The sequence below is a fragment of the Protopterus annectens genome, chromosome 16.part0 (genome assembly GCF_019279795.1).
Source record: "Protopterus annectens isolate FY-2018-M chromosome 16.part0, PAN1.0, whole genome shotgun sequence".
NCBI lineage: Eukaryota > Metazoa > Chordata > Ceratodontiformes > Protopteridae > Protopterus > Protopterus annectens.
This window is the reverse complement of record NC_056750.1, coordinates 632,288,482-632,314,530: the sequence shown is the minus strand read 5'-3', so window position 1 is coordinate 632,314,530 and position 26,049 is coordinate 632,288,482. Positions and strand designations below refer to the sequence as shown.

Genomic DNA, 26,049 nt, shown 5'->3' with positions numbered 1-26,049 from the left:
TCTGCATTGCAGGTGTCTTTCCCTGTATTTCGTAAGAAAGTGATCAATGTTCCCTTAAGGTTTTAGTAAAATACCGGTCACTTTATGCCTGATACCATCCATGGCTGTACCTGTGGATTACAGGTGTCCTTTCCTGTATTTCCTAAGAAAGTGATCAGTGTTTCCTAGAAGTCTTAATGAATTGTTGGTCACCTTTTACCTAAAACTGGCACTCTTTGTGCATGTGTGTTGCAAGCATCCTTCTCTATATTTCCTGTGGAGCTGATCAGTATTTCCTCAAAGTTTTAATGAAATGCTTCATTAGAATACTTCATCTTCTGTATATGTATAATAACAGTGTAGTAATATAAAGGTAAACATCAGTGTTATAGCATCACTAACATAGTTCATAAAATATATGCAACTTTCTTGGGGCATCTGTGTTTTGTCTATGATGATATTGCTGTTCAAATGAAGGCATGTCAAAAGAGTGGTTATGTGAATTGTCTGAACAGTGTCCAGCATGAAAATGTAGAAAATAACATATGCATGCAGAAATCAAGATAGGATAAGAGGTTTGACTCTTTAAATTGCTGGCAAAATGCATCTTACAGTGAGGCTAAGAAAATGAATGGAGTGTAACAAGTGATTCAGAGATAGAATTAAAGATATTTTTGCCTTTTCTGCAGTGGACGCAAGTCTGTGCATGTTTTCTTTCTACAGACAAAAAATGAGGCTTTGTAAGGGAAGGACATGCTACTACTCTCATCTTATTGACTGACATATGTAGACTGCTGACTGTACCTTACAACAAACCTAAATTAAACATGCACTGGAGTATGTATTATTCTGATTTTATTATATCTGTTTTGAAACAAACAAGTCTGTATCTCATTCATCTTCCAAAACTACTTTTTAAGTCTGTTCTGTCATGTGTCTCTCATTATTCAGATGCAAAAGCAAAGAAAGATGACCAACAGCAGCCATACCCTAAAAGAGAGAACTACCTGGAAATCTGTCCAAAAAATGATGGACAGCAGAGAGGATCCATAACTCATAACTAACAACAGAATTAATATTTGCATACTAGTGACTAGTCTGAAGACAAGTGCTTCATTGTCCTAGTTTATAAGTAATAGCATTATAGTCTGTAAACACTCTTCTACAGACATCCTGCTGGTCAACTTTTACTCTCTACTTTCTAACAGACACTGACATTTATGCATGCTGTTATATCCTCCCATCTTCAGTGGAACTGCATGCTTTCAAGGAAGTCGCCTTTTGTCTCCCCCATTCCTTTCTTATTTCTCCTTGCCCAAGACAGTTATTAAACCACTTTCAGCTCCGAGCTACTATTTGTACATAGTCATGGTTGAATGAACACTCAGTGCACTCAACTTTCTCTTTAGTTTGTTTTTATTTTTATTTTTTTATAGAAGTGCTCCTGCAAGCAAGTGGATGTATATATATATATATATATATATATATATATATATATATATATATATGTGTGTAACAGTGAAGTCTGTGGGCTGTATTTTTATGTAATTTATTAATATTATGGCAGCCTAAATCAAAGAACCTTGTTCACTGTAATAGCTCTATTTTTTAGACCACAGCAGTCCCATTGGTACTTTCTCCGTCAGCTGTGCTCTTTTGATTGTTTTTAGCAGTCCACAGTCTCCCTTCCTTAAGTTATTTTTCTCCTTTGCCCTAGATTCTCAGCCAGTATTTTTCCAGAGCTTCAGTCCTGCATTCTGGTTTACTTTTTCTCTTTGTTTTGCTGATCTGTGGGGGTGGGGATGAGACTAACCTTTGGACTTTGCATTTCAAAGTCCATACAAACATTCTTACCATTATACAGATGTTCTTTGTGTTTCACTGTTGCAGTCATCATGCTTGGGATATCCTGTCATGGGTAGCCTTCAGTCGGCCTGAATACCAGAGGGTTAGTATTTCTGTGTCAGTTGCTGTTGCTCCAGGACTGACGTCAGGTCATCAGTGGTATAAAATCAGGCAGCCAACGCTCTTACATCAGTCTTTCTTGCCGAGGAGCCCAAAGCAGAAGCAGTTCACACGAGTGCCGGTCGGCTGCTACTTGCGTTTTCATTTCCGAATTGAAGTTGTACCCTGTTGGGAATCCTTTTTTCTTGCTCTAACCGATGTCAGAAAAAGTTAATTGTCTCGCTTGTGGAAAGCAAATACCGCACCGAGACTTCCATTCTTACTGCGTCACCTGTTTAGGCCCAGACCACAACGTCCCTCACTGTCGCTTTTGTGCTTTGTTCAATGCCAGAACTATACATCATCGGGCCCTTATTGTAGCTAGATATTTTCACTCTCAGTCTGAATTCTGATATGGCTTCGGTAAGCCATCCGACTACCGATCTTCCTAAAAAACGTAAGTATAAAGACAAAGACAGTCCGCACAGGTCCAAAACTGCTGACGACGCTTTCGTTAAGCTAGTAGTCAGTTCTCCGGTCCTCAGTGAGGCACTTTCGCCGCCCCTGATACCCGCTTCTGTGGATTTCGCAGGCTGCTACTGAGACCCTTTTGGAATCTGGTATGCCGCGAGACTCTTCTTCAACTAAGAATCTTGAGGATGTCTCTACCTTGGATGGGTCCGGAGCCGCTGAGCAGGCACCGGCTTCCGAGGAAGTGCTTCTCACTTCCGATACGCTACACAAACCAGTGACTTCTTTTGCGTCTTCAGTTCTTTCTAAAACTACTGAGTTTCTAAGGCCCAGGGTACAAACTACGACCAAAAAACTGACAGCCCAAGCTCAGGCACCTGCTTCCATGCCTCAATCTCAAATGCTTAAAATGGCGGAAGACCTTATTATGCTTATTAGGGGAAGCCAGGCTACCCCTTTCAAAAGAAAGACACTTGTCCTCAGTAGTTTTATCTGAATAAGAGTCTGATGACTGTGATGCTTCTGAATATGAAGACATGCAACCCCTCTCTGCTTATGAGGATTCTGATGTAGAGGAATCTATTCCTTCTCCCTCTCCACCCAAGGATTTTTCATTTGGTGAAACCGTACGTACTTTAAGGGAGCATTTCCAATGGGAATGTCAGGACTGTCCTCAGTCAAAAAAGAGACTCAGGGAATTCTTAGATTTACCACAGCACAGACCTTCAGCCATTCCTCTTGTCCTGGATGTTGTGGATGATGTTTTTATAGAATCCAGTTGGACTCCTGGCACCCTTCCTCCTGCTCTCAGGAAACCTGACAGGTACTACAGAGTTCCTGACCCTCACAAATTCCTTTTCAAAAATCCTACTGCTGACCCAGAAGTCATCTCCCAAAGACCTAAAGGAATTAAAGCAACCCCAGGTAAGAATCCCACCCCCTCAGACAGGTATTTCCGAGCTTTAGACAGATGGGGAAAAAAGTATACGTCGATGCAACTCTTGCTGATAGAGCCCTAAATTGTCAGTTCCACATGCTGAAATATCAGCAGCATACCATGGCACTCCTCAAACAAAAAATATCTTCCTTTCCTGCTTGTGCAGAAAATAAAGAATTACAAGACCGTATGCATTCTGCAAGCCAAGTTACTAAGCACACCTTGCAATGTGGCTTTGATGCCCTGGAAGCGTCTTGCAGGGCAGCAGTCACTGGTTCTGTCCTTAGAAGGCATGCTTGGCTTAAGGAACAGACCTTGCCAGACCATGTCAAATCATAATTATTGGACCCACCTTTGAACAAAGACAATTTATTTGGCACCAAGGCAGAAGAGGTCTTAAAAAGATGGAAGAAAAAGCTAAATCTATGCAGACAGACTGTTTACAGGTCCAGCCTCCGAGGTTCAGTAGGCATTGCCCCTCCAAGCACTGGTCCTTTCCAGCCCCCTCTAGGCCAGCTCATTCCAGACCATGGGGAAGCAGACTCGCAGACAGCAGTCCCAGGGAATGCAGAGATCTAAGCAATGGAGTTCCTCCTCTTCAAAAACAGGGAGTGCTAAGCCACCCCCTTATGGTAAGAACTCACAATGACTTTACACCTCCACCCCTTACCTCTGCCCACCTGCTTGTGCCCCTAGGAGGAAAACTATCCTTCCATGCAAACAACTGGGCCTCTATCACCAACGACCGATGGGTCCTCAACATAGTGTCCCAGGGATACAAATTTTATTTCCACACTCTGCCACCCCCAAAATGGTTCCCAGATCTTCCTCCAAACCAGTGGGCAAAGGCCAAAAAGCAAGTCCTTTCCCTGCTCTCCATGAGGGCGATACAGCATGTTCCTGCAGGCCAGATAGGCCAAGGTTTCTATTCCAGACTTTTCCTTGTAACCAGAAAAGAGGGCACCTGGCACCGCCCAATCCTCAGTCTATCCATTCTAAACACCTTACTGGTAATATCAAAATTCAAAATGCTTACCCTCCAGAAGCTTCTTCCTGTTCTTTCCAAGGATGTTTGATTAGCCACCTTAGACCTAAAAGAGGCCTAACTACAGATCCCAATCAGGAAATGTTGCCAAAAATATCTACGTGTCAAGGCAAGATCTCTGCACTTTCATTTCTCTGTGCTTCCCTTTGGCTTATCCACTGCTCCTAGAGTTTTCACAAAATGCATGTCTCCAGCCATTGCTTTTTGCAGACAAAGAAATATTCAAATTTACCCCTACTTAGATGATTGCCTGATTCAGGCAGACAGGAAAAGCTATTATAGCACCTGACATTTGTAAAGAACCTACTGACCTCCCTGGGGTATACTATCAATGAAAAGAAATCAAAACTTGTCCACACACAAAACAGTTGTATTCTTGGGAGCAAGCCTGGACACAGCATCACAGATGACATTCCTTACTCCAGAAAAACAAGCCTACCTGACAGGCTACTTCTCTCAACTAGCCACCAGAACCCAGTTATCCACAAGGAATGTCCTGCAAGCTCTAGGGTTCATGGCATCTTGCATTCTACTCATTCCATATGCCAGACTGCATATGAGAAAACTACACTGGTACATAAAAAGCCTTTGGTGTCAACACTCTGAAGACCTGGAAACTATCATACCAATGATACCCTGTTGAAGGAAAGATTTTCTTTGGTGGGCAGCAGCATGCAACCACAAGGGACTTCCCTTCTCACAACCCCATGCCTCCCATACCCTCACCACAGACGCATCAGACTATGCCTGGTGTGCACACCTAGACGGCAGGTGCATTCAGCGCCATTGGAGTCCATATCAAATACATCTGCACATCAACCAAAAAGAGATGCTAGCTGTTCAGCATGCCCTGACAGCTTTCAGACCCCTACTCTACCCGGGGCCTCTACTGATCAAAACAGACAACAACACAGTGATGTGGTATATCAACAAGTAGGGAGGGACTCATTCTTATCCTCTCTGCAGGCTTGCCATAACCCTTTGGCACATGGCCTCAGCCATGCAAATACACCTGCTAGCACAATTCCTGCCAGGCTCCCTAAACTCTCTGGCAAACAACTTAAGCAGAAACCTGCTAGACCCACATGAGTGGCAGCTAGACCACCGAACCTTCACCCTTGTAACCCAGAAATGTGGACCTCTTTACCTCCCACTCCAATCATCTGCTCAGCAAATTCTGCACCAGAGAGCCTCACAGCAAGGCCTGGAAAGTGGATGTTCATGAACATGTCAGTCTGTGCATTTCTCCCTCTACCACTCATTTCAAGGGTACTGATCAAAATAAGGGAGGAAAAACCAAGGGCAATCCTGATTGCCCCAGACTGGCCATGCCAGCACTGGTACCCACTGCTTTGTAGCCTGTTGCCCTTGCCACCATGGCACCTACTTCAGATCCCAACACTCCTGACCTAGAAGAATGGAGAATTCATGCATCCCCAGTTGCAGACCCTCAACCTGACAACCTGGCTTATTCTCTGACCTCTCCTCAAGCTGCCAGCCTAAGCAAACAAGTCCTAGATGTTAAACGTAAGGCCAGATGCCCCAGCACTAGAAAATCCTGTGCTGAGAAGTGAAAAAGGTTTTGCACCTGGATTCAGGCTAAGGGAGCCGAAACAGCACAGGCCTCCTTACCTCTCATCCTGGATTACCTAGTAGACCTACTACACAGGGGTCTATCCTTCTCTTCTATTAAAATACATGCCTCTGTCATCTCTGCTCATTACAGCACAGAGCCACCTCTCTTCTTACACCCTCTCATCAAAACGTTCTTAAGAGGGGTTAACAACTTAAAGCCACCCAGAAGAGCTCTTACCCCAGCTTGGGACCTTATCTTTGTGTTGGAAAAGCTCACCCTACCCCCCTTTAAACCTGCAGCATCAGCAGAGTTAAAATTCTTCTCTTGGAAAACAGCCTTGCTCCTGGCCATCACTTCAGCTAGAAGAGTTTCAGAGCTACAAGCACTCATGGCTGTAGAGCCCTTCATCATTTTTAATGCTGACATGGTCTCCCTCAGGACTAACCCATCCTTCATGCCTAAAGTAGTGTCCAGTGTGGCTCTCAACCAATCCATTCATTTGCCCATCTTTTTCCCTAACCCACAAAACAAGGGGGAAGGGATTCTGCACTCTCTAGATGTGCACAGATGGTTTGGATTCTATCTGGATAGGACTAAATCTTTTAGAAAAACTGACCAATTGTTAGCTTCACAGCAGGAGCAGAGGGCAAGGCCATATCCAAACAAACAGTCTCCAAATGGATAGCACACTGCATCTATTTCTGCTACAACTAGCATGGGAAACTGCTCCCAAAGGGGGTCAGGACGCATTCCACCAGGGCAACCTCTACCTCTGCAGCTTTTCTCAGAGGGGTCCCCACCAGGGACATCCTGGAGGCTGCAACATGGACTTCTGTTCATACATTCACCAAGCATTACAACCTGCCTATCTTGTCCAAATCCAGGGCAGGCTTTGCCACCACAGTCTTGCAGGGCATCCTAGCCAGCCCGCAGTCTTTTTGACTGCCTCCACCCTTTTCTTCAGCTTTGGGAATCAACCCAAGTATGATGACTGCAAAAGTGAAACAAGAACAACACAGTACAGTTGTGTACACTTACTATAAATGTAGATATTCGAGTATATTCACTATTGCAGTCCTGGTTTCCCACCCTCCATCTCCCTTGTCTCTGTCTCTCTCCCTCCCCCTCTCTCTCCCTCTCTTCCTCTCTCCTTACAGGGAATTTTTGGTGTTTACTTTCTGCTTGTGTTGTTCTTCCACCATAACCTAGCTCCCCATTTGGGGGCTCCTGACAGTTGGGGCAAGAAAAACTGATGTAATGGCATCGGCTTCCTGATTTTATACCATTGACGACCTGACGTCAGACATGGATCGACAGCAACCGACGCAGAAATACTAAGCCTCTGGTATTCGGGCCGACTCAGGGCTACCCTGGCAGGATAAACCAAGTGTGATGACTGCAACAGTGAATGCACTCGAACATCTGCATTTATGGTAAGTGTACACAACTGTACTTTGTTCAAACAGTTGGGTACAAATTTTTACTGTGTTATGTCACCATTAGTCAGGTCAAGGTGATATTGGACTAACTCTCCTACTAAAACTGTGTCCTAGAGCAACAAAATCAAGAGCCTCATCTTTTAGCAGAGGGCTTTTAATCTGCATTGTTCGTTTTACTTATCTCTATTAGCATATTTGTGGCAGTTTACGTTCAGTCAGTAATTGCATTTCTCTGTTCCTTTGCCAAGTTTTCAACCCACTTCATTCACCCTTGCTAGCGCTAGGGTTTACTCTGCTCCCCTACCTTCCCCCCATTCCCACCTCTTATTTTATACTTATACTTCCATAGAATTATGCCGTGGTGGTACGGCGGTAGCGTTGTTACCTCACAGCAAGAGATTCTCCCATTCGATTCTCGGCTTGGCTTGGGAGTGCCTTCTGTGTGGAGTCTGCATGTCCTCCCCGCGGTTGAAAGACATGCGTGCGTAAATGGGCGTGCCTTCGTTGAAGGCTGGGTCGAGCTGGCACCTCGGCGTTTTGTAAAAATCTACTGCCAATCATTAGCGGACCGGAGTTCCACTATGGCGACCCCTTACCAGGAAAAAGCCGAAAGACAAACAACACCACCTTCCATAGAACTACCCAGATAGTCCTCAAACCACTACCATCAGTTCCCTCCAGAAGAAAAACAATCAGCAAAATAACTCCCAATAGTAATACCCACTCTAGTTTACCACCCAAGACTCTCTCTCAAACTGTCCCACTCCTTACCCCCTATAAGTATCACATTACATCTTTATAACCAACCAAGTATCCTCCTGACATTTTCTAATCCTAATTTACAACAAAGATAAAACCCAAGTTAAAGAAGATGCCTGTAATTTAGATTATTTTATTATTCCTCCTCACTCTACAAGCCTTCATCACCAATTATCAAATCCACCTCCTTCAGATACTTAACACTTCAACCAGTCCTCACAGAGAATATCAAAATATACCCAGCCTGTCTTTCTCCATAACACTCTATCTCTGCAAACAAACTACATCTGATTTATCTATAAATATCTCAAAATTAAATAGCCAAATTTACAATCAAATATCAAATCAAGACCAAAATGTAACTGGCCACACTCTTCACTCTGTAAAATATCAATTTAAAAAAATTTAGTGGAGATATTCACCCCAACCCAGGTCCCACTGTTCATAAAACCATCACTTCCAGCCCAGTAAACCAGTCACCTAACACCTCTGAACAAAAAAACAGAACACCAGCTGACCTTACTAAATGTGAACCTATGATGTGCAATAAAATCCATGACATACATGCCTACCTTGTAACATGCACTCCTGATGTAGTCATAGCTACTGAAACCTGATTAAAAAAAAAAACAAAATAAAGGCTAATGAGATCACCCACCCAGGATATAGTATATTCAAGCCTGACAGACAAAACAAGTGTGCAGGTGGTGTAGCCATCACATGTAAAAATTTCCTAACCACCACCTTACACCAACAGAAAATACCCAAATTTAATAGTGCTGAACTTCTAGTAACACTCCAAAAAATCAATAATAGGAAAACTGTATGTTAGCAGTAATGTATATACCACCAGGGATATTGCTAAAAACATCCTGTATTGGATATTCAAAGAAATTAACCATGAAACTGTAATACTTGGAGACTTGTATATAGGCTGGCAACTCAAAATTCCACTACCCCCTCTGATTCCATAAACTTATACAACTTCAAACAATTAACCACACCCACTAAAGTCAATAAACTTCAGGGGAAATTCTCAAAATTAGACTGGATTCTTACAAACAAACCAGGCAAACTGACAAAAGTAGGCTGTCTCTCAGAGTAAGTGACCGCATACCAACATATGCCGCTAGAACTCGCCATAACCTAGAGAAACATAGTATAGATAATCAAATGTGAAATACAACCAGTTTCAGCAAAAGATATTTTCAATGAAACACTAAAGCAATATAACTGGAATGTATTTAGAACAATGGAACTAGATTCTGATGTAGAACACTTCAGTAACTTATTCTTAGAGACCTGATGTAGAATACTTCAGTAACTTATTCTTAGAGACCTGATATAGAATACTTCTGTAACTTATTCTTAGAGACTTTAAGTAATGAGTAAAATCCAACCCTGCATTATGGTTAACAAAAGAAGCAAAAAAAAATCATGATTAAAAAGGGATAAAGCCTGGAAAAATAGTATAAAAATAGAACTCAATATGCCTTTCAGCAATTTAGACATCTTAGAAACCTTGATAAACTCCATGTCAAACAGGACAAGTAAACATGCTATAACAACCTGCAAGACAAACATCAAAACAACTGAAACCTTTTTTGGTCATCACTAAATAAACTACTCCACCCTGGCAAGACCAGCACTCCCTCTCCAAAACCAGACAATATGACAGACTGTCCCCACACAGTTTAATTTTTACTTTATACAATAAATATTATATCCCTTAGACATTAGTACATCTGACCCCCTATCTCTATCCCTGTCCAACCAAAACCGTCTTCAGTTTTAGTCTAGTATCCACCGCGCTCATAATAAAGTTGCTCTTTAAACTAAAAACTACTTCTGTAGTTGTAGACCAGCCACCATCCGACTACCTAAAAATGGCCACAGAAGTCATAGGCTTCCCTGTGGCCATACTAATAGGTCCATAGCAGAAAGATGCATCCAATCAGTGTGGAAAGAATCCTACATAATACCGCTGAACAAAGGCACACATCAACAGAGTTTTATAACTACAGACCAGTAGCGATTCTTACCCTTCTCCAAAATATACTATTCGAGAAATGCATCCATATGCAGGTGATTCAATACCTAACCTCAAATAGCCTGCTCTCCGAAACACAACATGGCTTTAGGCCCCAGCATAGCACCACTGCTGCTCTACTACATGTTACCAATATAATAAACCATATATATATATATATATATATATATATATATATATATATAAGTCAAAAGAGAGAAGAGAACAGTGTAAGAAGATTGTGCAAAGAATGCAGAATAATAGTAAAGGTATATGCAGATGGCTTTCAGTAGAAGTGACATGGTTCTTTTTACTTTTCTATTCAGCTTTAACTGTCAAACAGGCAGAACACTGAGAAGGTGAACGTAGTAAGCCAAGCAGAAACATTTGAACACAAGCTGTTGGAGAAACAGAAATACAGTATGCATCATCCAGTACCCATTAAGTATCACACCATCCAGTAGTACTTCAGCATGCAATAAATCATCATAACAGAAACCGAAATTAAAGATTTCAAGTTTTCCCCAAGAGAATAGGAAAATGTTGAAAAAAACCTGTCCTAACAGCTGCATAGCAGTTTGTGTGTCCTTTTTAACTTGCTGTATAACAGAGTACGTTTTTAGTAATGCCATCAGACTTTTTAGAAATAAAAATGAAAGTAGTAATTGTCAAAGAAACTTGTATCAGCTACTACACTGTAAAGTTGTAAATTTATATTTTGGGTCGATTCCTAGAAGGCAAAACTTATTGTCAGCAAGAGGATGAATAAATTTCCTCCTGGCAAATGATGCTAAGGAATGTGCCCTACTCCAACTCCTTACTTTTGGGACATTGCCGCAGCATGTGAAAATAATCAGTAGAGTAATGTTCACAGAGTCCAGAAAGATCTGTACCTACACCGCTGGCAGAATTCATTTGGGCAAATAATGTTGTAAATGTTGACATTTCTGTATTGAATTATGTCTTTAATTTTTGTAACATTGTGACAAGCCAATTGCAAATGTCATGGAGCTTATCTGTAAATGTTTAACTAGCTGTATGAACATTGTCCTTTTGTAACATGTGAAATGTAACTTGCAGTTATTGTGGAGCTTTTCTCCCCGGGCTTCCACTGAAAACGGGCTCTTCTTGGCCCAGTGGACTTCCCCGATCATCAAACTTAAATAAAATAAATAAGCAGGGATCTGTTGCTTATAAATTCCATGATGGTAAAGCCTACTCCCATTCTCTTTCAGAAAAGATCATGGATCTTTTCAGAAATCTTTTCCCACTGAATCCTAGCATCTTTCATTTCCTGCAGAATCTTGTGATCTGTCTCATAGTGAAAAAAAAAAACACTTCTAGGGCAAGGTAAGCCTTCTTGCAAGCAACCTAATAAAAAGGAGGTGAGTGAAATTCCTTGACCTAGGACAGTAGAGAGGGAATAAAGGGGTATGCAGTGAGATGAGAGAGTCTGATCATAACCATAAATTTGGTAGAGTAAGAATTATCCCCACTTAGCTATGGGACTAGGTCATGAAGATAAAGTATGTATAGCTGGAAATTCCTATACAAGTACTTTTACATGTTCTAATAGAAGAAACAGGATGTTTTTTCTTTTTCTTCTGTATGTTGGAGGTACAGAGAGAAGCCTGTTGGAAACTGTTTACTATTTTTTTTTTTAAATATTCTAAGTTGATTAGCTTCAAGAGAGAGAGCATGGCACTAGGGTTGCTGTTTACCCGAGAATGGTTGAGAGAGAGATTGAGACTCGCAGAAGATGATGTTGTGTTGCTGGCTGTTCTGATGCTAGATGCAAAGAACGTAACTTAGCAGGAGGTTGCATTTATATGGAATCATTATATAGATGAGGAAATCTATTTAAACTGCAGTTTTCGGAATTAAAGAGAAAAGCCTAGTAAGTAGGGTAAGGAATAAGTGGATGCCTTATGTTTTAACATTGGAGTGACAGTTGGGTAGAGGGCCATTTAGAAAAAAAAATAGGATCTTGGGAAGGAGTTTCTTGTTAAAGCAGGGTATGGTGGCTGCATCTTGGCTTGATGTCTAGTTTGAGAGTGTAGAGGGGTCTATGACCTCCATGGCAAGTGGGATTTTGTTACAAGTGTACATTGAAATTAAGACATGGGGTCAGATTTTTAAATGCCTATGCTAAGTCTACGCGATCTGTATTCAAGAACATCCCTATCACATTTTTTTGCGCTGACTATTCACTCAGAAAGGTTAGACTAGTTGTATATGTAAGTAAAAAATACAGTCCCAAGATGATAAAGCGACTAGTGCAACAAAAGGAGAACAAATAGTAGAAAAACACTGGAAGCAACACAGCAGACAATCCAAAGACAATATCCAATTTAATGAAAATAGTAAGCGCTTTCGAGGGTCCAAAGCGCTTACTATTTTCATTAAATTGGATATTGTCTTTGGATTGTCTGCTGTGTTGCTACCAGTGTTTTTCTATTATTAGTTGTAGATGTAGTAGTAATCTTTATGAATCCTCCTGGATGTTTAAGGTTGCAAGAAAACTAGGAGACAGAAGGTGGGAGTTATGCTTGTGTTGCCTATTCAGTCAGAATGGTAAACGCTTAGTGCAGGCATTCATGATACTGGCCCATGATTATTATTTTTTTTGCTCCTTTGTTATAAAATATGATGTATTGGTCAATGCCTGTAGCTGTCTTATGTTTCCTGATGTACACACTTGTCTGAATGGCAATGCCATGATTAAATTTTAAAATATAAACAGTTGTGGTATGTCAGCCAGTTACCAAAACTGCTGTATAGCCTTCTACCATGTTGGGTCAACACAATTGGCTCTTGTATAATTGTAAGAGTTTAACTCTATTTAATGCATTCCTTTACTTTTGCAATACCATTTGAATTACAGTTGCGACCTATTGCAAAGGGGACACTTCTTGTATTCCTAGTGGAACAGTCTGATTTTTAAATTCACAGGTATAAACAAGAAGATATAATACGGATTCACTTGACCAAAATCCAGAATTATTAATTAGGTGAACTATGTTTTGCAAACTTGTTTTAATGTACTATTACAGTAGAGAGTCAATTATTTGAACTAATTGGGACCAAGGGTAGTTTGATAATCAAACAAACATTGAACTGGATAAAAAACTTCAAAAATCTTGTTTTTTTTCTGTACTCAGGGAATACACTTTTCAACCCTTCAAGTCCAGCGGACAGTAAAGAATATTTTTCACACACAAGCAGGCTACAAGTTCAAAAAACATGCACAAGCTAATACATATAATGCTTACATATTCAGACTTCATGATTTTTCCTACCCAAAAACCTTGGAGGACTGGGTTTGAATAGTTGACATTTCAGATAATCGACTCTCTACTGTATATCTGTAATTAATGCCCATTGTACTATGCATGAAGTTTTTAATCTTCTGTCTAGCCTGTTCATTTGTTATGGTAATAGGACTGGATAGAAGCTTTAGAAGTAGTGATTGGCACCAGCAAAACCAGGAACAAACAAACAAAAGATAGTAAACTGGTTTACAGGTAGTAGATTGCTAGAACAGGCTGCCAGCAGAGATAAAAAAATACAATATTAATACAGCTGAGTGCGCCTCTAGGCATTTCCGCAGTTAACCTCCTACTGCTCCTGTAGGAGTCAAGTATTGCTTGTTCATATATGCATTAGTAATTCCAAAACCATGCTAATACAAGGTATCAAAATATTTTTATTGTGAAGCATACATGACAGCAAGCACAACTGTATTGATATTTGATCTCTGTCAATGAGTATTTGTTAGAACTTTAAGGTGATAACTTAATTTTTTACAGGTTCAAGTCACACCCACTGGGAGTTAAAGGTACACACTCAAAAGAGCTGTACTGGAGGGAATGAGTTAAAATGTTAAAAGATTTGAATAATCATTTTGGTGAACATTGGCATGCTATAAATTTTTAAGATGTGCCAGTGGAATTCTGTCCTTTTGCCTGTATTACCTATATTGACGATGACTGAACAAGCTACAGCTCCCTACCATATTTTGTTTTATTTTATAATTGTTGCCATTTTCTGTGCAGCTTCTTGACCAGCAGTGACATGACAGTTTTGGGGGTTAACCAGCTACCTGAGTACTCTGATCCACATTCAGGACGAGCTCTTACTAAAGGAGAAGTCGGTTGTTTCTTAAGCCATTACTTCATATGGAAAGAGGTAAGATGAACAACTATATAAAAGCCATTTTGAAAAATCGATAGTAATGGTCACAATCATGGAAAAGAACAGCACAAGAAAATAAACGGCATAGAATTTACCATTCATTTCCTACCTGTATTCTTCTCCAAAACATTCTGCCAAAAGCTAAGGCCCATAAAACTCTAACCTGAAGTATTATTAGCCGTTCTTAGTTGCATCTACATACCAGATTATGTGTTTAGCATCTACCTGGCTGGACTTTTTTTTTATACAGCAGTAGTGAAAGGAGTATATTGGGACAGGTTGGAGCTACATAAATAGTGCTTGATGGGGATGCGCAGTGAAGTGTAAAGACAAGTAGATAATTGTACAGTTTGCTGGTGATGCAGTGCAGCTATAGGGAAAATATGCATGCTTTGAGGGATGGCAAAAGATTTGGGGGTCATAATCATTTCTCAGAAAAATCACACAGTATGAAAGAGAAGTGAGGGCTCCCAGGATGTTCAAGTGCATAGCTCAGAGAAGGCATTCTAGAGGTAGTGCATACTGCTTTGAATAGGTTATTGGCAAGGCCACATCTGGAATACTACAGTCAGGTCAGGTGGCCCTACATTAGGAAGGGCATTAGGGTATTAGAAGGCATGTAGCATATGGCTAAAAACTGAAGGGATTGGAGGTGCTGCATCTGAGGAGAGTCATCATCAGTAAGGTACTTTTATTCAAGAAGAAAGAAGGGAAAGAAGAGTTGCAATTTTGACACTACTTTTTTCAGGATAAATGAAAAGGAGGACTTGTGGATGAATGATGGTGAAGTGAGGAGAAGGAAATATTTGTTCATTTATCTTTTTATATTTGTTAACCAGGTGAGTTGACTGGTCCAAAGACTTTCACACAGATGCTTGAAAGTGAGTGTGACTAATAGGAAGGTATTGGCTATTGGTAGCCATTTGCATTTCTGAAGTGTAGAGCAGAGGTGTTCTGCTAAACTGGCCTGGTGTGTGAATCTCAGTATTTTGTTCTCAGTTGCTTAATAGGCTGTTTCAAGCAGAGAGAGCACTAATAAAGGGAAGGGTATATTCCAGTCTGGGAAGCAGAACATTTACAGCAGTAGCATGCCTGGTTTCTGAAGTGAGACAATTGGATAGTCTTCAGGTGAGTTTTAGTTGGGTGAAAACTTTTTCTATCTGAGCTCGTGTGTGTCTATTAAAATTGGAGGATTGATCAATGGTAACACCTGGATATGTTTTTTTTTTTTAGCTGTAGCAGGGAGAGGGTTTTCTGAGGGATATATTAGAACTCTGGGGAGAATGTCTCTGAATTTCTGTGAGTTTCCTAGTAGCATAGTGGTAGCTTTAAGAATATTAATAGACAGATTACTTTTTGATATCCAATTTCAGAAATACATGAACGGCTACTGTTTTTTTGGGGAAATAACACAAGTGGAAGTTCCTGCTACTGTAATGCAGTGTGGGCTGCATAAAGAATGCAGCTGGTATCAGGAAGATCATGGAGCTCAACGAATCAGGGACAAATCTCAACACAAACAGGGACAAATTCAGAAGTAATCAGGGATACTATACTGTTAAACTTTCTAGAATAAGGAGATGTGAATTAATGTACATTTTCTGAAGTAAAAGAAGTGTATAACTGTAATTATTGTCATTATTTGTTAAATGTAATTCACCACTTTTAGGAAGGATTAAGAAGAACAGAGCTGAAATTTGAGTCAAAATTGGAGATGTCCCTTAAATAAGGACAGTTGAGAGGTATGGGTGGATCCCATGGGAGATTGTGTATGGAAAAGGCACAAAGTAGTGGCCCAAGTACTGTACCCTGAGGAATGCAGTCGTTTATAGTTCTAGTGATTGCAATGCTACCTTCTCTTCATGAATGAAAAAATGGAAGGGGTCTGGTTTTAAGGAGCTAAGAAAATAAGTTACTGGTTAATAGGACCTTAGTGTGTTCCCTGGTAGGGTATGTTAGTAGAGGAGATTCAAACATACTGATACTCCGTTAATATGGGGGAAAAGAAGGAGGCAGCTCTCCAGTGCATACTATATCTATTAATTTGCACAGTGTATTCCACATGTGACCCCACCACCTTTGTTACATTCTACTCCATACACACTCAGTAAGCAGGTCCTAGCACTATCAAATGTATCAGCCATATCAGTGTAACCTAATTCATCCATGAAAAATCATTGTAAACATTAACACACAATTTTATAATACAACTCTTCCATAGCCCTCTTTTGTAGTCTTGGAAGTGATTAGTTAACTTTGGACTATTTTTGTCTTGCTGTACAATGCATGTCCATGGCCTACTTAAACTGTCACCAAAAGAGAGTATGACAAGCATGTGCTCTTTCTTCTGTCATGTAGCAGTGCACAGACCATCCTTAAAGAACACAACACTACACTCTCACCTAATGCCCTTCCTAAGATAGTGCCGCCACCAGACCTGAACATCTTATTCCAAACATGGTCTTGCCAATAGCCTCTATATTACAGTATGAATGCTGTATCTCATATTCATGTCATGTAAACATTTAAGATGGTAACCATATGTTAGATGTTATTTTCTTTTTTTTTTTTTGCAAAATCCTTTTAACATTTGCCACTTGTTCTAGCATTTACAATTTAAGAGCTATTATCATTAACATACGTAGACACATCAGAAGCCTGTTTTAATCAGTGGCAAGTCTTCATATTATTTCCCCAGCTACGTCATACCCCTCTACTATATTTTCCATTAGCAGTTCAGTGCTTCTGCATGTAGTCTGACTGGTTCACCCTTCCTCTACCCATGGCTTTTCCAAAATTGAATTGTTAGTTTTAAATGGTAACAGTGGATTCTTGAAATCAACTTAACATTTGTGTTTTTCTTTAATATACTGAGTTTAGCAACTTACATTTATTAGTTTTACTAATCTATCTTGACTGTCCTGACAAATCTGTAAAATGTATCAGTCCTTCAGACATCCTTCCATTAGTTCCAGATGTAGCCCAGTTATCCTTATGCAACACTGCTTTACTGTGTTAAGTCTGTAATCATGTGCAGACAAGAGGAACTTGGGCCTCTCAGGTTTACCAAAATTCTTTCCCTACAAATTTTGGTCTGAGCAGCTGACTTTCCTGGCTTACCAAGCTCATTTACCAGCTTATTGTTATTTCTACTGCTCTCAGTACAATCTTGACTGGTTCATTATAATAACAGTACAGACTAACTTTGAGTCAGCCTTACCATTTGTACTCTTCTTAGTTATTATGAAAGACTGAGCTTTGTTGCTACACATATTGAGTAACATCATCAAATCATCCCTTTCAATGATTACTTCATCTCCCTATGGAAAGGCTTCTGTGCTCAGATGATGTTGGGATTAATGTAGGTCAAATTGATAACTGCAGTGACCGAAGTATTTCAATGGCTTCAAGATTATATAGCTTAATTTCAAGAGCACTTATAATAAAATTTCTGCTTAACAAGCATGGCTAGAGTCACTAAGACTTCACATTTTTAGCTGTGATAGATTCTTGGCTGAAACTACATTTGTGTCCTGAGGAATGTAAGATTCCTTGCTGCACAGTGTTCCACGTGGAATGCATTACTGAATAAAGTCTACTCTAAGCTTCACAATAGTCGGGTGTTCCTGGAGTAAGAAGCTCTTTTGGGATAATTTCATACCGTTACAAACAAAACACTGAATACTGGCTGTACTTGTATAAAACCAAGTAAGCTGCAGTCACTAGTAATGAAGAATTGCTGTGGTAAGCTTTCGCTGCTTACTGACTTAGATATTCCCTAATAATATAATAATAAGAGCGTCAGCAAGCATAGGTTGGTACAACAGTTCCAATGTGGAAAAAAACACAGTAACATACTATATAAATTCTATATAGAACGTTGCTGTGTTTTTTTTTTCTGACTTGGATATTCCTTGGCAGCTATATTCCTGCAATGGCACTTGAATGATTGCTTTGCATTTGAACTTACCCCACTTATTTGGAAATCCAGTGTAACTGACAGCAGAACTAGGACTTGGAATACTCTGGAATGGATGCTTAGTAAAAGTTTACAAAAATGTATAGTCGTGGCCATATTGGCAAAGCACTTATTGTCCAACTCACACCATTAGACTGCACAAATTCAAGGAGTAAAGCATCTTGAACAGTGAGTCTAACAAGCTGAAAACTTTCTGAATAGACCAAAATGGAGTTAAACTCAGATCAGTAGATCAGATCGGAGTCAATTTAACCTTGTAGGACGTAGGATGTTCAAGGCTACTGAGTCTTGTGATCATTACGGCTTGCCATTTCCCACCCTAGACTGTATCTTCCTTCATCAGGAAAGCTGTACAAGTCACACCCAGGGTGAATTTATGAATACCCATCCAACTACCCAGGTCTTGTTTGAAGGAATTTATAGTAGTACACTGCATTATCTGTAGTAGGAGACTATTCCAGAGGTGAGGGAGATGATGAGTGATGAATCTGTCTCTGTGCCTTGTTTTGTTGATCAGCTGAAGCAGTTTTACATCTCTTGTACAGGTATGTATGTGACTGATTTCTGAAGATACAAGAGAGTTTGGACTACTTGGTCCCTTATTGCTCAGAGAGCAGGACATAGGCCACGTCTGTGGAACCTATAAAACCAGAAATGAGGAACACTGCTTCTAGGCCTTCCTGTTAGGAACCTCTAGGGTCTTTCCAACTGTTTGATAAGTTTGGTGAGTTGCATCCTAAAGGGGGTGCATTCAGTTATTGGTCTGATCAGTGCTTATATTCCCTTGGCAGTTATCTGCTCCAAGTAGACAGATTTCCTGACAGTTGTGCTACATGGTGCTTAAAGGAGAGTAAGTCATCAACCTAGGTTTCCCAGGTCTCTAACTATAGTCTCATTCTGAAGAGGAGTATTATCAGTGAGATATGCTGGGTGGTTGTCTGCCAAATGTGACAACAGTGCATTTTTTAACAATCTAAGCCCATTTTTCAAATCACCTTGCTTTTATATGTAGGTTCCTGCTGGAGGGTTTTTGTATTAGAGGAATATTTGAAAATGACTCCCAGTTTGCATTCATCCACGATATTGGTTAGCTGTAGGTCTTGTTTGTTTAGTCTGTAAGTCAAGAGAAGTAAATACTGAATAAAAGCAGTCACAGCACTGAGGCCCGCAGGACACCACTGGTCACCTTTATGTTCTCTGATGCTGCCTGTGTCACACACAACTTGTGGGTTCTGTCTTTTAGCCAATTTGCAGTCCATCTCACCACATACCGATCTATTTGTGATGCAGTTAGTTTATTGGTTATACTAGAATGGGGAGTGGGTAGGTGATGCCAAATGCCTCAGTTAAATCAAGGTAAGCTGTTTGTACAGTGTGACTACTGTCAACAGCTTGTGTTACATTCTCAAAGAAGTTCATTAGATAGGATACATCTTTTACAAAATCAAATTGCTGTGTATCTTACCTGTTGAAATTTTTAATGTTGATATTAATCAAGTCTGTTATAATATGTCCCATGGCTTTAGAAGTGACTCCTGTGGCTGATGGGTCTGTACTTGCCTGGGACAGTAGTAGGGCTACCTTTATGGAGTGGACTCACCAGTGCTGTATGCCGTAGTTCCAGGACTGAGTCTATAGCTAAGCACAGGTTAAATAGCATATGTAGAGGTTCTATCATGGTATGTTTGGTACTGTTTATCAAACAGCTGGATATGTTATCTGGTCCCGTAGAAGAAGAAATGTTCTTAGACTCGGACAGCACTTTCAGTACATGCCTTGTAGCAATGATCAGAGTTTTGAGAGCTACAGGGATCATAGGGCTTTGGATACTTATCACAGGATAAAGGCATACATTTAATTCTCCACTTCTGCAACACATCTGACAAGCAAGTGGTAATTAGGCACCAGTTGACTAATGTGAAAAGCGAGAAACTTCCCTGGATCATTAGCTCAGCTAGAAAAAGCATAGTACAGACTGATGAGCACCCTGAACCCCCTTGCTGTTGTACCTGAAAATAGTTACCCACATACAGATTACCAACAGTCTCATTAACAATGTGACCACTCTGCAGTCAGCCAGCAGGGAATCTGTAATAATCAGTTCATTCAAGCTACATGTCTAAAACTAGTCAGCTGTGTAACAACCTGTTGTGAGAAAGGCCTACACACTGCAGCTGTCTTCCTTAGGTTCATAGGTTCATACTAGGCTATCTGCCCTAGGGCATTTATAAGCCTAGCCAGAATGTGTTTGGCTTTCGCCACCCATTTTAAATTTATTTTGCTATGCCATTTTTCGAGGTTAGTATACTGTGCCTCTGTCTAACAGTGACACAGAAGTGATACCCGGGGTAAACCTACGATCTCCCATCCACTCATCAAGATTCCTCTTGAAGAGAGTCAATGAGGGACTCTGCCTAACCTGGACTGGGATTTTATTCACGAGTGAAGGGAGCCTCTGGGTTATGAATCTGTCCCTCCAGATGTCCTATTTATTTCAGTGCTGAGGTTCAAGTCTCTCGAGCGCGTAGCTCGATGGGATTTGGATTTTCTGAGGTGCAGCATGTCCATTATTTCCGGGTTGGACGTGGCTTTATACGTCAGGCACAGATCGCCTCTGAACAGGCAGTATGCCACTGAGTAGAGCTGGAGTTTCTTTAACCGGGCAGCATATGGCATCTGTTTGAGCCCTTTGATCCTCTTGGTGAGGTACTTTTGGGGTCTTTCCAGTTGCTGCAGGTGTCTGGTAAGGTACATCCCAAAAGGGGCATTGTACTCAATTATGGGCCTGATGAGGGATGAGTAAAGAGGCACGATGACCTCCCCTGATCTAGATGTGAATCCCTTCATGATTAGGTGGGCTATATAAAATGTTTTTCTAACCACTTTGGCCACATGGTTATCAAATGAGATTGCTATCAACTTGGGTCCCCAGGTCCCTAATTACTTCTTCTGTACTTAATGGATTACCACCTATGTGGTAATTTGTGGGCACTTTGTTTTTGCCAAAGGGGATGACTATACACTTTTTGGCATTTAGCTTGAGGCCATGGCTCTGGCACCAGTTGTCTGTTTCTGAGACCCTTTTGGAGGATGCTTGTGTTGGCTGGAGAGTCGATTATGGCGCCCAGTTTGCAGTCATCTGCGAACTTGGTCAGCCACAGTCCTTCCGTGTTGGCCTGTACCTCCGAGAAATATATACCGAACAAGAGAGGTCCCAGGACTGAGCCTTGTGGGATACCACTTGTAACTGGTTTGGAGTCTGACATGGCTCCAGCAATTCTAACCATGTGGGTTCTGTCCTTGAGCCAGTTTGCAATCCATCTAGTGACATAAGGGTTTATATTTAAGCTGGTGAGCTTATCTATAATGCCCGAGTGGGGTATTGTATCGAAGGCTTTTGCGAGGTCCAGGTAGGCTGTGTGGACCACCTTCCCCTCGTCAATGGCCTTGGTGACTGTTTCAAAGAAATCAGCCAGGTTTAAGAGGCAGGATCTGCCCTTAACAAAGCCGAACTGGGTAGGATCCAGTGTCTGTAGGTCCCCAATATCTTTATTTATGAGGTCCATGATGATCCTTTCTATAGCTTTGCAGACCAAGCTAGTCAGGCTTATGGGGCGATAGTTTCCAGGATCCGTTGAGGGACCACCTTTATGGAGAGGGACCACTGTTGCTGCGCCACTCTTTGGGCACATATCCTGTAGTAAGGCTGAGACTGAACAGTAGTTTTATGTTTGGGTTTAGCTCTTCTTGGAGTTCATGTAGGACGCAGCCCGGGACACCGTCTGGTCCCATTGATGCTGTGTTTTTTGCTTTGGAGAGGGCGGCTCTTACCTGAGCATCTGAGATGTCAGGGGGGCAGCACTCTGCTAGGATAGATATTTGCCCTTTTGGTGGGGAGGGGGGGGAGAAGTTTGCGCTGAACCTGTCAGCTAGGATGTTGGCAGTGTCTGTGGGTTCGGTGTATTTTATGTCATTTTGGACTAATTCTGAGCATATCTGGGAATTACCACCCAGGTTCCTAACATAATTAAAGAAAGCCTTGTGATTATCCTTAGCGTCCTGTGCAATTTTTCTCTCGAAGCTGGCCTTAGACAATTTTATGAGTGCCCGTAGTTTTTTGCTAATATTGATCAGTGATGCCTTCCCTTTTTGGGATTTTGCTCTATCATTTAGTAGCTTCCTCCTTCTATTGTATAGTTTGTTTATTGCCTTCTTCTGGTAAACTGTTCCATACTCCTTATCAGGACAGAGGATTTGGAATGCATCCAAGCTGCTGTTTGGCAAAACACACACACACACACACACACACACACACACACACACACACACACACACTTATTTAGGAATCTATATTGGGTGTATTACTTGTCTTAATTTTTACTAACAGTTTTCACCTCAAAACAAATGGTGTACACCTTTTGCAATATGCAAGCAACTTGTACCTCCTTCATAGCTCTATCAACATCATTACCTTTAATGAATCACCTTCAAGTTGATACACTCATCAAAGGGCTGCTACATAGCAAATTAGTGAATGTGAAAATAAAATAAAAATTATCACCTTTAATAATCAGCAGAAGGAATTTTCAGGGCATCCTAACTAAATATAAAATATTGAGTTTATTAGGTCCTGTTGCATTTATACAGAGTTGTATTGACCTGAGCACCACTGCTGGTATGAAACTCAGTTTTACTGACCTACAGAAATTAATATTTAATCAGAGAAACCTGGAATTCTGTACTAAGAGAAGGGCTCTTTTCACATGTATAAGGTGCTCTGTGGCTGAGGCACTTTTACTGCATATAAAGCAGCTGTAGCAGTAGTGAACCTCAGGATACTTAGCAGATGTTCATCCCTTTGATCACTGCTGCACTAGCCTTAGCTGTATGGGTTATATCCTGCCAAGGATATAACAGCCATCCAGCTTCTAAAGCTTCAGGGCATCTTCCACATGCACAAACCATTAGGCAGCTTGAGCTGAGCTGTTTTAAGATCACAGATTTGAGTGTCAAGCCCTTCAGAGCTTTCCTGCTATTGACAGGAATCCTCCTCTGCAGGCCATTGAGGATCAACAGTCTGCTTGTGCTGTTCCTTTGTCTGGCAGGTGAGTTCCCTTTTGGGGAAAAAAACTTCCACGTAAAAAAACTGTATTGTTTAAATGTAGTTTCCTGTTGAGGGAATTTATTTTTAATTTAGAAGTTTGTGTTTTAATGGACTGTCTGGAGACTTAAACTGCACTTTTAAATGGGTGCATGATTTTTTCCTTTCAGTTTAAAAGGTGTTTAAAGTAGTTTAAAATATTTTTTCTGTTAATTAATTATTGCATTTATTTTACTTTTAAGGCTGACAGAGTGTTGAAGTACTTTTTACTGTATTTTTGCGAGAAAAAAGTGACTTTTAACAACTTTAAAATTTTACCAGCTTTTGCTGCTTGTTTTCCCTGGAAAAATAGGCACCATTTTTGGCTTGACAATAAAATAAACCAGTGTTGGTCCTTCTTCCAGCCACAAAAAGAAAAGGTTAAGCAAACAGCCTTTGCTACCACAGCAGGCTAGCAGTTTGCCACTCTTGCAGATGGATGACTCTGCTGTGGCCAAAGCTGGTTCCTCAGACCACTCATCTTTTACCTCTGATCTATGTGGTGTACCATTTTCAGCCACTACAGACTGGGAGTTAGCCACTTCCTCTGCTGCTGTTGGGTCCCCGCAGTGGGCAAGGGAGAGCCAGTCTCATCTCTCCTGGGAGAGGGAACAGGGAAGCCTTCCTTGTGTAGTTAGAATGTTGTGCCCATCCCTGGGGATCTTGTTGCTGCCATTAACAACACTGTTAGCTCCATTTTTCCTGTAAAAAAGAAACAGAAAACTAAACATGTATCTACTTCTCAAATTTCTGTAGACAGGAGTAGTTTACTAGATTTGGCTTGGGGTTTAGTTCAGGCTATTGACCTTTCCTATAACTTGATTTCTGGTAAAGGAAAGATGGATGGCAGTTTTCCTGAAGAGATTCAAGAATCGGAACAGGAAGATGAAAGGACAGATGCAGATTCAGACTCAGAGGAGAGCACAGTATCTGTTTTTCTCTGTGGTGGTTTCACTTACTGTTTCTCTGAGACACTTTCCAAAATGTGCCATTATTTTCAGTGGGAAAGGGGGGGGGGTCTCAGTCCCTCAGAAAATAATATGAGCTGTTACAGATGGAATTTTCAGAACCTTCACCCATTCCTCCAGTGTTGTCCGCTTTGGAGGATGTGTGTGTCACTGTCCACAGTTTTCCTGACAGTCAAGCTGCTGCCTCTAAAAAAGGCAGATTGTATAAAGACTTATACACTCATCCCATACCTGATCAGCAGCTATAGCTTTAGTTAACTAAATGTTTAGCGGTAGTAGAATTAATTCCAGCCTTACACTTTGTGACAAGAATGGGAAAATAATATATAAATATGGGGAAACGTGTATGCTTCTGCAACTTTGATTTTCAGAATTTTGAATGGTCAGGCTGGTGTATAAAAGTTTATTCTGAGTAATTGTGAAAGTATGAGGCACGTTTTGTCTGCAATTTCATCTTGTTAGGAAAAATCTGCTTTAATGGTTTAATTTCTTCAATTTTATAAGTTATATCTCATTGTTTAAAATGTGTGTATGTCGCTGTTGATATTTCTTCCAGGGCTGTGGCCACTGGTATTGTTTTGTGGAGGTTTGCCTGACTGTGTTCACAGAACCTCCCAGATGATGTGAAAAATTAAAATTTTAAATTCTGCTTGTGATAGAAATGTTGTTTAGTCCCTCTGCTGCAGAGATTATCAAAAATGAGATGAGAGGGTTAAGCTGATTCATGGAATCTGTAAGTTTTCTCAGCCCTCTTTTTCCAATTTTTCTATGGGATTCTGTATCTCTTCATCTAGTTTTGACAAGAAACAAAATAAACAGTCTCAGCAAAATGCTGGTAAACAGATGTTTAAGAAGAAATGACAAGAGGGTTCCAAAAAGAAAACAGTGACACCCCCCCTTAAAAAAGCAAGGATAGTCCAACAAGTCAGAATTACTATTAAGGCACATTGTTTCCCCATCCCACCCTGGCAATCCATGTTCCTTTCCAGAAAGTCTGAATCTCCTCTTTTCCCTTTGGCAACAGATAGTGTCAGGCAAACATGTTCTGAAAATCATTCATCAAGGTTACAGATGGCAGGTAGAGGAAATTGCTGCTTTCCAGAGGGTAATTCCTCATACACCAGATCAGATTCTTCTGTTTCCCCCAGTTCTTCATTCAACTCATGTTGTATTAGGGAGTGATAGAGACAGTTCCTTCTTCCCAGGTTGGGAAAGGTATTTATTCAGTAATGTTTTTGATGCCAAAGGAAAAAAATTCTTGGAGACCAGTTCTGTATCTTTCTTTCCTAAACCAATTTGTGATAGTGCCAAAGTTCAAAATGCTGTCACTTCACAACCTTTTACCCCCTTCTTCCTCAGTTAAGTTTCCTGGTATCACTATATTTAAAAGATGCTTATCACATCCCTAGTCACCCAGACTTCAGGTTTTTTTTTAAGGGTCTGTGTGTCTGGATCACATCATCAGTTCTCTGCCCTACTGTTAGGACCATCCACTGCACCAGAAATGTTCACAAACTGACTAGCTCCATTTATAGCTCATTGCAGGCTACAGGGTATCCACATTTTTCTATATTTAGATGACTTGCTTA

At 40.7% G+C, this 26,049-nt stretch overlaps 1 protein-coding gene across 1 annotated transcript in view; it reads left to right on the top strand.

Annotated features, from left to right (window-relative positions):
• The window catches only part of LOC122790939 (probable inactive glycosyltransferase 25 family member 3), a 598,803-nt gene that overhangs the window by 270,659 nt on the left and 302,095 nt on the right, over positions 1-26,049 (top strand). Inside the window, exon 9 of the mRNA XM_044058643.1 lies at positions 14,235-14,367. Coding sequence (XP_043914578.1) covers positions 14,235-14,367 — 133 coding nt within the window. The remainder of the gene's footprint in view (positions 1-14,234; positions 14,368-26,049) is intronic.